Here is a 14134-nt window from a genome sequence, read left to right on the forward strand (position 1 = left end):
CTTGTTATTGAAATCTCGTATTATCATGTGCTGAGATTCCTGTATACCATCCATGTCCCAGGACTAAATTATGTTCGCGAAAATCTCCACTGCTCCTAAATGGCGCTCTCGGACTCCCTAGAAATATATCAAGAGCATTGCGCTTTAAGCGGCGGGAATCCTTAGATCACACCTTCAAAGTATTCCGTTGGTAGTTTCAGGAGTAGAGTTTTGTACCTAGGAATGGGACTTCTGGCATATTCTTCCGATATGGGACTAATCTTACCAGGCTTATGGTTGTTATCGAATTCGAAAGAGTATTGTTCCGATGATATGCAGGGAACACTGGGCACTTTGAACACTGGCTTGGGGACGACTCCCTTCTCTCCAATATATCCAGGGGTGCTTTCCTGCCTTTGTGGTTCTTCGGAGGCGGCATATCGCTTTAAAGCTCCCCCGGGCAACACCGGTCTCGTTGTATTCGAGGCGACGACAGCCGTTGCCGTATGCCACAGACTAAGTTGGCGCCGAGGCGAGGTCGAAGTGCCATCGGCATTCCAGGTCATTTCAGGCAGGACTTGCATCCGTTGTTAATACGAACATGTAGCTGGCTTGGTAAACCCGACGGGCGGTGAAGGCGGACAATGGGAGAATACTTCGGAGGGAGAGACGCAAATATATCGTGACTGATCTCTCAGGCGAGTGAGTGTTTGGATATTGAATGGAGGTCCCAGCAAGACATTAAAATTTAGTCAGCCGCCACTACTTCGGGTATTCCCCACGATTTGCGGCGCTCGGGCACGGGCCGTGCCCGTGCCGTCCCTTCCCAGCTCTGGCTGTATTGTATTACACTCCCTGAGGTCGCTTTGCGCACTCATCTTCACTGTCGCACCCAGCAACAGCTTCAACCAATTGGCTCTTTCTTTTCCGTCAGTCATTATGAGAATCTTTCAGCTTCGATGTCTGCATATTTGCTTTTTATTATCGCGTCTGCAATTCGTTGACAACGCGCGCCTCCATTGCAAGTTTTGTGCGAAGTCCACAGCCTTGCCTTCTACAACACAACCCCACTACGAACACTACCACCCAAACCGCCATCACTTGAGCTAGGAGAAAAATAGGCGCCTAGGAGCTGGTCGCAGGGCGAAACTTCTTCAGCTGTGGTTTGGAGGACACCGGATTTGCTGTCAATTGAAAGCAGATGCTATCGCAGTATCGGGCTACCACTCAACCAGCTTTGTCGGCCAACCCCCACGACCTAAGCCTCCCGGTTCTCGAAATTGCTCCGCACTCTACATGGCCATCCAGAATGAGCCACAACAGACGGTTGTTTTGTCGCTTTTCAAGCATCTCCCTGAAGCTCTAGGTATTCTCTCCACCGCTCACCCCTCCACTTGATGTTTGCTAACGACTTCTTAAAGCCACCGAACGAAGCATCCCAAGTTAATTCAACAAGCCCTATTACCTGTTAATCCGCCAGACCAGGCTAGAATACGAAGACTTCGTCGGAGGTGGCTCGAAACTATACCCCTCACTCAAACAAAGGAATACTACGCCGGATTTTGCAACGAGCAAGACGCCGAGGAAATATTCGGATTGGCCAATTTTGAAGGTTTTCCGACCATTACCGGCTGGCTGTTACCCAGGCGTCTAGTCCGTTGCTGAAGGTCTTAACTACTACAAGATATCGTGACAAGGAGTCATGGATTTCTCCAGAGTCCCAATAACACCGAGGAAACGAGCCCAGGACGATGGTCGCATGGAGGTGGATATGTTGATCAAGAACTTGAATATGAGGTGGGACTTGCGTCTTGAACCACAGAGGCGCAACGAGTCACCGAATACCAGATCCAACAACCGCACCATGGAGCAATGGTGCGTTTGCATGATAACCACTCTAAATTTCAAAAAGTTGGCGGCCCAGCCGCTCGCGAAATTTCAAGAGAAAGCGCAGGACGCATACATGCAATGGGTAAAAAAGCCTAACGCGGATCGCGGCGTTATCCCAGAGGTTTCTCGTGAAAAATCCCATCCTCTGAGTCCTACTGAACGGGCGCAGATGCTCCGGTATCTGCATGATATTTTGCGAGAATCATACGATGATTTTTGCACACGAAATAAAGGCTCACAGAGTCCATGGCGATCAAGAAAAGACCAACAATCTCGAAGCCCCTCTTTGGATGATAGTCCAGTACCATTTACCTTACCGCGATTAAAGCAGGACCCAAAACGGCCACGGGAAGATCTCCTGGATGAACCCCAAATGCGGCCGAAAAAATATAAAATGCCGGAGACTCTCGCCGAAGCTCTCCCTCCCCCAGGAAGAGGGAGGGCGGAATTGCCAGAGTTGAAAGGATGGCGAAGCGCCAATACGAGTTTTGAGTCCAATGCTCCTTCTAGCATATTCTCACATCCAGCCATTTCTTTCGGCAATTCGATGTCAGAAATGGGGCCAGACACCCAAGATGCGGCTCCTGACATTCAGAAAACTCACACAAGCTCTGACTATGGCGCTGGGAGCAGCTTTGAAGCTGCATTAAACAACACTCTGATCTTCGACGCCTCAGAAATATCTCCATTAGGCATAAGCGAGGGCTTATCACAGGAGCTCAAAAATGTCGAGATTAGCGATCGGGTCTCAAATCATCTGACGCCTGAAGATATACTACAAGAACGTCTGGAGGATGTGTTCCGTATGTTATTTTTAACTGCAACCTCTCCCTCGTCTCAGTACTGACCAAATATTGTAGCCAAATTACCAGCGTCGTTAAGGCTAATGTCCTTGAATATCGTATACGAAATAACCCGGATCTTCCTACATGCCGAGGTTCCAATATTGAACGTCGAATTCTCCTCGGATGATCACCTCAACGATTACGATGCTCTCTGGCAGTTTCTCAAAAGCCACCCGATGTTGAAAGACAGGCCGTTCCCTGAAAGAAGCAGTAAGGAGGCTTGGGAGGCAGCGGCAACTGGCTATAGGAAAGGTGGCCTGGGAGTTGTGCTTGGTGGATCGCTAGAATTCAATGAGAGCGCAGCAGGTCCCCTCTTTCAGCTCCGGTTAAAGCCACTACAGCTCGAACTCTCGCATCGAGTTGGAAGACGCCTGGGGAATGACCGCTTCCTTGAAATTGATATGCCGCATCTGACGGGAAGAGGGTTGCCAAAACTCCTGCAAGATCTAGGAGTCCGAGGTCAAGATGCCGTTTTCCAATGGCTGGTAGATACCCCGCATTCTCTTTTCAGCAGATGCTGGAATCCATTCTTTTGCAAACCTGCAGACAGAAAGACCAAGAAAGCTCAGAAAACGAGTAAAAAGATTTTCAAGACCGATTCTGAGCTGGCCCATCGGGTCTATTTTTTTGCCGTGAGTGGGACAGGCCTCGAGACAGAGATTAGCATTCGATCGCTGCTCAACAAGGTAAGACTTGAGAGGAAAAACAAGCATCAGCCCTTCTTAAAACTTTTCTCTCGCACATCACTAGGTGAGCGACTTTCCCCCAATTAATAATAAAACAATCACTTAAAGACTACAGCTCTCTCAAGAAATTCTGCCACAGTCACGTTGGAACTCTCCCAGATCAGGTACAGGCATGACATCGAGTACAACAATGAGGTCATGACAGATGGTGCGGGCCGTATATCTTGGGCTCTGGCATTGAAAGTAATGGAGATACTTGGCCTCGCGTATCCTCCTAGTGGTTTTCAGGGCCGGATAGGCGAAGCCAAAGGGTTCTGGAGTGTTGATCATAGCGATAGAAGCGGTCAAAGTTGGATCGAAGTCTACGATTCACAGTGCAAATGGGCTCGTACAAAGTCCAAACGGCTAGATCACGATGACTACCATGAATCCAACCGCACATTTGAAGTCCTTCAATGTTCAGGCCCTCTGAAATCAGCAAACCTAAATGACCAATTCCTTCCGCTTCTTATGGAGAATGCACCAGACAAAGGATTTATGAAAAAAGCCCTGAATAAGCTGCTTGAGCAAGCGCTCGATCGAGACCTGGAAAACCTTCGCTGCTCGTTGCAGAGCGGCCCTGCACTGCGAAAGTGGATTTCCGAAAAGAACCCAAACCAAAGCCAAAGACTGAAATCCGGCTGCGTTGGCTACCGAGCTGGTTTTCCAATCGGCCGTGATGAGCAACTCATTATGATGTTAGACTCTGGTTTCGATACTACGAAACTCACTTATGCAATGGAATTAACTAGATCCTTGTTTAGAGACAAGTGTGAGGACCTTAAGAACCGACTAAGCATCACAATCGGCCAATCCACATATGCCTATATGGTTCCGGATTTTCAAGGTGTCCTTGAGCCCAACGAGGTCTTCATAGACTTTTCTAGCTTTACCGACGAGATCTCTGGGTTTTCTGGTGTTATGCTTCATGGCCAGGAGATACTTGTCGCAAGGTCACCAGCTCACTTTGTCAGCGATATCCAAAAAGTCAAAGCAGTGGCAAAGGCTGAGCTAATGGGGCTGAAGGATGTAATTGTCTTCCCTACCAAAGGCAATCCTTCCCTTGCAGCAAAGCTCTCTGGCGGTGATTACGATGGTGACCGCGCTTGGATATGCTGGGAGCCAGATATCGTGAACAATTTCACAAATGCGGATAAGCTGGTTGAGCACCCCTTAGTTGCTGAGGGGTACGTCCACCAGGACAAAACCAAGTATGAAGATTTGATAAAAGATCACGAGAATCCCGTGTCATATTTTCTCCGGAAATCCATGGCATTCAATATGCAACAGAGTATGCTTGGGATATGTACAAGCTGGAAGGAAAAGATTTGCTACCATCAAGGCAGTGTTGCAACCCGTGAGGCGAACATTATCAGCTCCCTTCTTAGTCTTCTTGTCGATCAAGCAAAGCAAGGCTATATCTTCAGTGACGATGACTGGACACGACTGAAGGAAGCCCTCATTAAGGTCAAGCCATTCGAACCGGAATACAAAAAGGAGAAACCCTATTTCCGCAAGGATCCAACTCACATCCTTGATTACCTGATGGATCGAACGTACAAAAAAGTTGACAAGTGCCTCGAAGAATTTGCGAAGAGCGTCCCCAAGAATATTTCCCATTGGGACGATGATCTTGTGGCTTATTACCTGTGGGCGAAACAGGAATCGACAACCAATGGGGAATGGAAGCCGCTTTTATCGAGGCTGGAAACCGATCTCTCTGCTCTCAAAGCACCTTGGTCAACGAAGTTTAAGAGGTCCCCTCTTCTTGAGGAGATAGGTGTAGACTGGGTTCCAACTCTCCTGGAGTTCTTCGACAGGTACCGAGAAATTCAACCCACGGAAGGCGCCCTTGGTCGGACGCTTCTCGGAGGTTGTGGTGCTGAGGATCTTTCCCCATGGGTGCTCCTCAAAGCTTCCGCACTCTTCGCCTCATACCCCAGGACATACGTCAGTACCTTCGTCTGGTGGATGGCCGGCAAACAGCTCGCCCATTTGAAGGCTCTTCGACGCAGTGGAAATGCTCCGCATACTGTGATTCCATCCATGTATGTCGTTTACAAGCCCAATAACTCCTATGTCAAGCAGCTAGAATGCCAAAATGGCAAGGGAAGCGTTCGAATGGCGGATATGGAGGATGTCACCGATGACGATGATTGATGATTTGATCTGTGAAGGATCTAATGTGGGGTTCTTTTCTTTATGTTTAGATATGTTTGGCGTTGTTCAAAGGGAGAATTTCGGGATACCCTGTACAATTATATCAGATGCGGTGACATCTGCTAGGAATTATCTGGCGCTATGGTTTGGAAGTTGCATTCTCAGGTTTGTCATTCAAGATGTTTTGGCCTGGAAATCCTGTACAAGAGGTCTAGCCCATATCACTGGAGCGCTTACATTACATTGCGCTCTACCGGTAGATGATCATGGAATTCAATCTCATTGCCCCGCCGTCTGGTGTCTGACCAATACCTATCGACCCATCTAGATCGACAGGTGGCGACAAGGATTACGCTTCAGTTATCGGTGGAAGTGCCTCTGTATTTGGTGCGGAAGCTAGGACTCCGAAACTAAAAGGGTTCGAATTCGAAATGCCAGTCGATTATATCTAGAGCTACAAGCGTGCTGTTGGTGCATTTCTTTTGTTGTTCGTCGTGTTCGTGATAAGCCGATGTCCCGGAGCGTGTTTGGATGAAAGCTGGTTAAGGTAATAAATATGGAAGAATTATATCTACAGTGTAGTTGCTCCATCACGGGATAGATTTTTAGTAGTTTGCTTCTTTCCCGAAGCGTGTATAAGAGCAACCTCCCGTTCCTAATCGAGTTCCTTTTTTTTCCAGTATTATTCTCACATTTTACCATCAATTCCGAACAGGATGTACTCTCGTTTGATCGTATCCCTTCTCCTCGGGAGTGTAGGCTTTTCATCTTCGTCTCCTGTTCTTGAGAATATTCATGCTGGAGCCATTACTGGCACAAAATATATAATATCATTGTACGATTTATTTAATATAACTCTTCAGTTAGCATTTCTAATTCACGAATAGCGGAGATTCCTACACACAATCCGGGTTCGACATTAACGGAGCAAAACCCTCGGCATTAAACCCATTTGGTAACCCAGAGTTCCCCGGCTGGACAACCTCAGGAGGCATTAATTGGGTAACTACCCGTATTCTCTTCCTCCTTATAATCCCAACACTAACATCTGCTCTCAGCTCGGCCACCTCTGCCGTACTTATAACACCAGTCTAACGCTAGCATTCAATTTCGCGGCCGGCGGAGCAACCGTAGACGCCAACCTTGTCAGCTCCATAACCACGATATCCCTCGTCGAGCAAGTCTCCCAATTTACGTCCTCCTTAAGCAGCAAGCCCTCCTATGCTCCTTGGACATCGGATAATACGCTGTTCGCGGTATGGATGGGTGTAAATGATGTTGGGAATACCTTTGGGGGGAACTCAAATGCAACGGAGACAGCGCTTTTGAATAAGATTGTTGCCCAATATCAAGCTATGGCACAGAAGATGTATGATTCGGGAGGCAGGAACTTTGCTTTTTTGACGGTACCCCGTTAGTTCTCCCTCCCCCTTTCCCTCGTATTTGTAATGAATTTACTAAAACCTGTCCGTTTTCAATATCGCAGCGATTCAAAAATCTCCCACAATGCTCTCACAATCCGCATCCTCGCGCGCCACTGAAGCAGATGTCATAGCTGCGTTCAACTCCCTCATCGCCAAGATGACGGCCTCGTTCCTAGCCTCTCACACAGAGGCGAAGGCTGTAGTGGTTGATACAGTGGCGGTATTTGACAAGTTGCTTGCCAATCCGACGATTTATGGGGCCGGCCAGAATGGTGCTACTTGCTATAACAGTGATGGAAAGAGCTGTCTTTGGTGGAATGATTATCATCCAGGTTTAGCCATTCATAAGGCAGTTGCGGAGGCAGTGGCCGGTGGATTTAAAGGACGTTTCTTTTAGGGGGAACGGGGAGTGAGTAGCAGAGAATAAGTTGTGGCGATGACTTAGTGGTGACTAGGGGGCGACAGAAGTGAGATATGGAGAAATACTAAGATAGGCTCAAAATCTGGACGATATATTGTGTGGAATCTCAGTGTCGCTGCCATTACCTACGGGCCCTTAGGAAAACCGCAAAATTTCAACATAAAACGCCAATTCAACCGCTTTCGCTCCTCCACATTACCATATCGAAACTGATACCCATCGTTACACATATTTTCCCATCATTCGCCATCTCGTATTCCGAAGCTTATCCATTTGTTATCTCTACCAATCCCTTCTCCCTCTTCCTTCCTAAGAATCACAGAAGATCAAATTTCCCCCCTCTTGACTTTTCAATGCCATATCCGCCATCCCTTTAGTCGCAGCAACACAGGCCGTATTCTGCTGATCGCAGGCATTAACTGTAACCGCACCCGGGGGTGTATTCTTCCCACCCCCACCGCCGCCGCCGCCGGGTCCATTTGCAATCGCAGCGCAGGCTGTCTTCTGACTGCTGCAGGATCGCTTCGCGGCATCTTGGAGCTGGTTGAAGGTCTCGCCGTTGACACTAAAAGGACGACCCTCCTCGCCTGATGCTGTTATGGGCTCGGCGGCAGCGTTGCCTAGGCTGCCTGTGAATATCTATCAAAGTTGATTTGTTAGTCTTCTAGGGGTGTGCGATTTATGTCTAGGTGAAAAGAAGTGTGAAAGGGTAGATATGTGTAAAAGTGAAAGGAGGGGACAGAGTAGCTGGAAGCTACGCTCCACTTACTTGGAAATTCGTCAATGACGCTCGAGGATATATGGCCGCAAACTCTCTTTCCACCTCCATCTCCAAACTCGTATTTATGGGCGCTATCTCGCCGGCCCTCACCAGGGCGATCGTTATTGCCACTACCCCACACCAAACTACTGATGTATGCATCTTGCCAACCACTTGCCAAATCGAATATTTCTGAGGAGCTGACGGATCTTTCCTTCGGCCTCTCTTTGGATAAATTGCTTTTGAGAGAATGAATATGTTGAATTGATTAAATTAATTGTTGTTGTGAACAGAAGTGTTACTGTCGTGTCGATGTGATGTTGTAAGTAAGGTGAAACAAGGGAAAGGCCCCCAAGGGGATGTCTGAAACGTGGATGCGGCGGATCATGTTGCATACTACTCTCGGGCGGGTAGTTGGTCTCATTGCAAAATATCGGACTTTTTAAATAACATTTAATCATTCTGTGGTGTTTTGTTGAATGGATATATTGTTCGCTTGATTGATAAGGGGGATCAAGGGGAGGGAGGAGAAAAGGGGGGGGATCACGTGATGCACCGATCAAACGATCCCAAGGTATGCCCGGAACGGAAGCAGTATATTTGTTTCCGCTAGGTTCTCATCTCTCCTGGATAATCACCAGTTTTGCATTCTTTGACTCTACCGAGAATTTTCCATTGATCTTCTATCCTGCAATCTTTGGACTAGGTGACCTTCGCCGCCCGTGCACAAGCACATTCTCACCCCGACCTCCTTTTCTCTTTTGATAGCCACATTTTGGCACCACACACGAGACATTAAGAGGCGAGATCCTTTTCATAGCGTTATTTGGGGTTCACAAGCACAGTCACGGAGAGGTTAGCACTCTGTAGATCTCGCCATTTACCCGATTATCGTGCCTGGATGTCGTCAATATCTGAATCGGAATGAAGGGCTGGCAGATGCGTACTACGTAGACCATCGATGGTGGGTACAAGAATGACGACTGGTGGAATCGCAAAGTCGCATCTCGCAAAGCGGGGGTGGAGGGGCTATACTCATAGGTCTCATACTTCGTATGCTGCAAATAAAAGTGCTGATCTGTCTATTTCTACCATCGCTGTCTGTTTCGTGCGGCAAGGATAGGCAAAGATAGACAAAAGGCTGGGAGGTAAGCGTTTCGCTCTGCTATACATTAATGCTTAACCTTGGCATCTTCTACATACCGGCTCCATTGGGTCACGTCAGCGGCGTTAATCCTGCGGCATATACCTACCGCACTACTCGATAGGCACAGAAGATCAACAGTCTTTCTCGAGTAGCATTGGTTAGGTTTTCAGCAGGTTCACTCCCCCCGCTGAAGATAGAGATACGAATCAGATAGACGTGCTAAGGGTCCAAAACTCGGGGTATCGCATTAGTCGCGGGATGTGGCTGCCGGCGTACATCAAGCCAATTAATATTAATGTGAGGCTTTCAAGCCACAATTGTCACTAATGATACAGCAGCTCCAAACATTGATGAGTGTAGAGGAATAGCATTTTCTATTTACATTATTACGAACAATATGCCTAGTAGTGTAGAAAGGCCAATATAACGCCCCGCCGCAGTCTCCCGGATAGTCTCCAGGAGGAAATGCAAGATTTGCACCAAATGAAATGCGAGAGCTGCGAGAAATCGCAGGTGGATGGACCTTCTCTAAACAGAGCGTGCCCCATTCTAATGCAAATAACCACCAGTCCAACCGAAAAATCAGACGCAACGTGATGTGGTGACCTCGACCATCCATGAACGCTCCGGGTATCCTGACAAAACCATTCGCACGCATCTATTGTATCCATGAATATACCCCTGGCAAAAACCAACTAGAAATTCGACGACGCGTTAACGTTCCTCGCGGGGTTGTGGTAGTTCTCTAATGTGCTCTGGAACGGGTTTGCTGCTGGTCCCTGGGCGGTGGTCTTCTCCCCTGCGGCGCTGCTTGCCCTGTAACCCATCAGGTCATCGCTCTCATCTCCCTTCTTCTTGCGGCCCCAGATCCTCCAAGCTACGACACCCAGGCCTGCGAGTATGATGGCACCGCCTACACCGACGACAACGCCGATGACAGTGTTCTTTGTCTTTGAGCTCATGCCTCCTGAGGATTTCTCGCCGTTTCCTGCAAGGGATGCTTCATTGGTAGCGGCCGATGCGGAATTGGTATTGGTGGATGAGGAGACTGATGTGACGACCGAGCCACTAACAGTCAAAACCTGGGTGATCACGTTGACGGACGGCGTTGAGGTGACCTCCTTAGTGCTCTTAGGGGGCTGCTTGGATTCGGTCGTAGGCTTTGCGTCTGGCGAAGTGGTAGCCGAAGGGGTTTCCGAGTCCTCTGAAGATGTGGGGGGTGTGCTTGTAGGCTTGGTAGTTGGGGGAGTCGTGGTGGGAGTCGGTGTTGGTGATGCTGATGCTGATTTGGACGGGGACGCCGAGGGTGTCGGGGTGGGCGATGTAATCGTGGGTTTGCTGTCTCCAGTATTCTTCGCTGTATCTGACGGCACCAAGTCCGACGAGGATTCGACGGCGGCTATGGCATTCACTATTCCGTTCTGTCGGTTTATGAGGCTGAAGCCATCGAGCCAGCTGGCTTGGGCCAACGCGAGGAACGCGAGGACGGATAGCAGCTGAGGCCGTGAGAGCATCATGATGAGGTGCGATATGAGGATGCGAAGTGGAAGTGGAAGTGGAAGTGGAAGTGGAAGTGGAAGTGGAAACGGGAGGGGAATGGAAGTGGATGAGTCGCTGATGGCGATGGAATCCTTCTTCTATCCTCGTCGCTCGTGTTGTGTCTGTCAGCCAACACCGGCCGGACAGCGGCGGCTACTTGCTTGTGTTTATTGTTGGCGACACGAGAAGTGAAGGCGAAATGAATGGGATGGTTTGGTTTTGGGTTTTGTTTTGTCGAAACGAACGGCGGAAACGAAGAGATGGATGATGGATGATGGATGAATGAAAGAATGGGGGAATACGAAGGACGAAGGACTGTGCAAGCAGGACGAGGGATGGGGATGGCCAAAGGCGTTGGTTGGTGAGGTCGCAGGGCAGCCGGCAAGATTTTTGAGCGGCAGCCACTGGGAGCGATGTTCCCTTGCGTTACCTAAGCGGAGACCCCGGAAATAGCGGGCCAACGGTCAACAGCCGAGGAGTCGCCGTGGACCCTTTGTTCCCTTTGTTCCGCTGCTCGGTCCCTTCTGCTCCTCTCTGTTGCTTTGCTCCTTTGCCCCTTTGCCCCTCACGACTCCTCCGTATCTACCATCCTACCAAGTGCCAACTGCTCTTCTTCATAAGGCACAGACACCTTGTGCATACAGTAACACGTCTATGTAAACATCCCTTTCTTTAGCAGCCGCGTCGATTTCACTTATACCTTTGGCCAGCTGTTCAACAGGAACCTACTTTGCAACCTTTTCTTTTGGTTACGGAGGTAGATTCAACAAAGCAGGTACGGTTCCACTACCGTAAGCACCAATACTGCTGTGCAACACAATTCAGCGCACTCCTATGCTCCTCAAGGTTACCTTTTTACTGCAAACTGCAACCCGTTTCCAAGGTTATCGAATAAAGTCGGGGTGTCTCGTGGCGGACCCAGGGCTAGCTACCGGTGCAGTCCGACTCCGAGCGGCGAAGTTATGCCCAATCTCAGTGCCATCCATATATCAGCCGAATGATCGAGGGAAACAATCCACTTTTAATATGATTTAGGGTATCTTTTTGAAGTGCACACGCTAGAGTGGAATTTACGCTGAACGCCTGGCCCTTATCCTGCTTGGGTCTTGACCTCAAAAGCCGGCCTACTTCCTTGGAACCGCCTCCAACAATCTCCGTCCATCACTCTTTGGCGCATCATCCGCAGCCCAGGCCTTGACCAATTCAAACCCCGCGTTCTCCAGCAACGCCTTAAACTGCTCCTCTGTCCTCTCCAAGGCCGAGAAGTTTGCCATCATGACAAAATCTGCATAGGCAGAAGCAAGGGGGACATTCCAATCCGGAAGCACATTCTCGCTAATCAGCAAAATTGAGTCCTCATTCATCGCCTCTTTGATGTTCCCGAGGATCTTCAAAGCTTGCTTGTCCGGCCAATCGTGCAGAACATTCGCCAAATAATAAGCTTTTGCGCTCTTGATAGGCTGCGGTGTGAACATATCGTGTTTCATGGCTTGGATCCCGGAAGGTAGGTTTTCGGTGCTGTCTACAACCACGGGGATGTCTTGGACGATGAGAGTGCCTGGGGAATCCGGGAAATGCTTTTTGAAGGCGATAAGGTCATGCCCGATGCCACCACCGATGTCCACGAGGAGGACATCTTCTGGCGACTTCACCTGTAGTTTTGACGAAGTGGGGAAGATTTCAAACCATTTCGGCCCTTTTCCACCTCGTGGTATAGTCATCACAACGTTGAATGCGTTTTGGAGTCGTGGCTGAGTTGCAAGCCAGTCGAAACAATGCAACTTCGTGTTGCGCGCATACTGGAAAGGGCCATTGTAGGCATCTCCAGGGCTTTTATACCCATTTTCTTCGAAGTACGCGTTTAAACTGGTGATGACTTTACTTTGGGAGTTCCTAGGTAGTTGAATAAGTACTGAAGGGAAGTTGTTCTCCGAGGCATGTACTTACATGTGAATGACGCATTGAGACAGTGGAGAAGTTGAAACATAAGCGCCAGCTAATGGAGCCGATGTGTATTGACCTGGCCCTACCTCCTTGAAAATCCCCATGACTACCATGAATCTCACGACTCGAACTTGGGTTAAAAAGTCAGTGACATTCGAGGAGCTGCAAGGTTCATCAGCACTTACCAACGAGGGTTGGATCAGCTTCCTTATCCATCCTCGAAACAAGATCATCAATTCCAAACCCTTTCTTATCAGGAGACAGCGAAGCCGCTATATCGAAAAGCTTCATGTCTACTGCTAGCTCAAGTGCTACCGCCTGAATAGGCTATCGTAAGTCCGAGTCAGCAGGTGATCGAATATCATCTTGAAATCCACGGAGATAGGACAACATACCGAAAGGACATATCGGATTGTTGCTTCCATAGGATTTTCCAGCTTCGTTCTCAATGTGTCGCAGGTAGCTAGAATTTCTTTTCGTTCATCCTCCGTCAAGATTGCAGGTGAGTCGGCCGCCCTGTTGAGGGAGGCGAGGAGCTCGGAGACGGTCATGGTTTCTGCTACTCAACTTGGAATGGTTTTATTCCGATGAAGCCAAAAAGCTTAAAATATATAGAGGCTTGAAATTATAAAAGCTTGAAAGATATGATTGTGATACTAAGGAGATGTTGCTGAAGTAGTAGGAAATTCTAGCTATCTATACATCAGAGTTCCCCGAGTTTTCGGATATAAAGTCGGTTCTCGTTATTTCGGACATTTCGGTCGGTCTTTTCACGCGCCGCAAACAGTGTCACATCCTCATCGAGCCGCGTGTGCATACTGCTATTACGCGTTAATCACTAAATTATAACTCCTACCTACTCCGCACGATTAGTGGTCCGATTGAATGTGTTCATGTCAAACTTCCTACGGACGTAAGAGCTTGCGGCTGAAGCCTAGCTGCTCCTCGTCATCAATCCTCTACATGTTCTTGAGCCTCTAACTCTACAACACTACAACACTACTCTAATAGCTCGATGTGAGTCATCTTTTAATTTAGTGATCGATGTCGCCCAATTTTTGATTGTGCATTTCCGTATTTTAAGCCTATGACACAGAGCTAGGACGGATTATGGACTGCTACTGAATATGAAAATCAACTAAATCTTCTAGGCCAGTTAATAACTCATGTCTTATCTTCCGCGTTAACCACATACGCCCAACTTTTGAAAAGTTTCACCTTAATTTAATACTAAGCTTAATGATGGGATGTGGTAGCCTAGTTTAGGGGAATTCCCATATATGTGTCTGTCTATTTAATT

General features: G+C 48.3%; 5 protein-coding genes across 5 annotated transcripts; 2 read left to right on the forward strand and 3 right to left on the reverse strand.

Annotated features, from left to right (window-relative positions):
• Positions 1-1681: 1681 nt before the first annotated feature.
• BP5553_00855 (uncharacterized protein) lies at positions 1682-5599 on the forward strand (the record flags this gene model as incomplete). Its single annotated transcript, XM_032009478.1, has 3 exons — positions 1682-2672; positions 2730-3400; positions 3509-5599. 3 exons carry the CDS (start codon positions 1682-1684, stop codon positions 5597-5599), a joined length of 3753 nt encoding a protein of 1250 aa, XP_031873532.1.
• A 716-nt stretch (positions 5600-6315) lies between these two features.
• Positions 6316-7420, forward strand: BP5553_00856 (putative 1,4-beta-D-glucan cellobiohydrolase C; the record flags this gene model as incomplete). Its single annotated transcript, XM_032009479.1, has 4 exons — positions 6316-6434; positions 6487-6601; positions 6658-7012; positions 7086-7420. 4 exons carry the CDS (start codon positions 6316-6318, stop codon positions 7418-7420), a joined length of 924 nt encoding a protein of 307 aa, XP_031873533.1.
• Positions 7421-7753: 333 nt separating this feature from the next.
• BP5553_00857 (uncharacterized protein) lies at positions 7754-8366 on the reverse strand (the record flags this gene model as incomplete). The annotated part of the gene is made up of 2 exons (XM_032009480.1): positions 7754-8083; positions 8214-8366. 2 exons carry the CDS (start codon positions 8364-8366, stop codon positions 7754-7756), a joined length of 483 nt encoding a protein of 160 aa, XP_031873534.1.
• Positions 8367-10046: 1680 nt separating this feature from the next.
• Positions 10047-10868, reverse strand: BP5553_00858 (uncharacterized protein; the record flags this gene model as incomplete). Its single annotated transcript, XM_032009481.1, has 1 exon — positions 10047-10868. One exon carries the CDS (start codon positions 10866-10868, stop codon positions 10047-10049), a length of 822 nt encoding a protein of 273 aa, XP_031873535.1.
• Positions 10869-12014: 1146 nt separating this feature from the next.
• Positions 12015-13385, reverse strand: BP5553_00859 (Uncharacterized protein; the record flags this gene model as incomplete). The annotated part of the gene is made up of 4 exons (XM_032009482.1): positions 12015-12783; positions 12838-12964; positions 13020-13161; positions 13230-13385. The coding sequence occupies 4 exons, from the start codon at positions 13383-13385 to the stop codon at positions 12015-12017; spliced, it is 1194 nt and encodes a 397-aa protein (XP_031873536.1).
• Between the last annotated feature and the right edge of the window lie 749 nt (positions 13386-14134).

The sequence above is a fragment of the Venustampulla echinocandica genome, assembly GCF_003357145.1.
Source record: "Venustampulla echinocandica strain BP 5553 chromosome Unknown scaffold_0, whole genome shotgun sequence".
NCBI classification, from domain to species: domain Eukaryota; kingdom Fungi; phylum Ascomycota; class Leotiomycetes; order Helotiales; family Pleuroascaceae; genus Venustampulla; species Venustampulla echinocandica.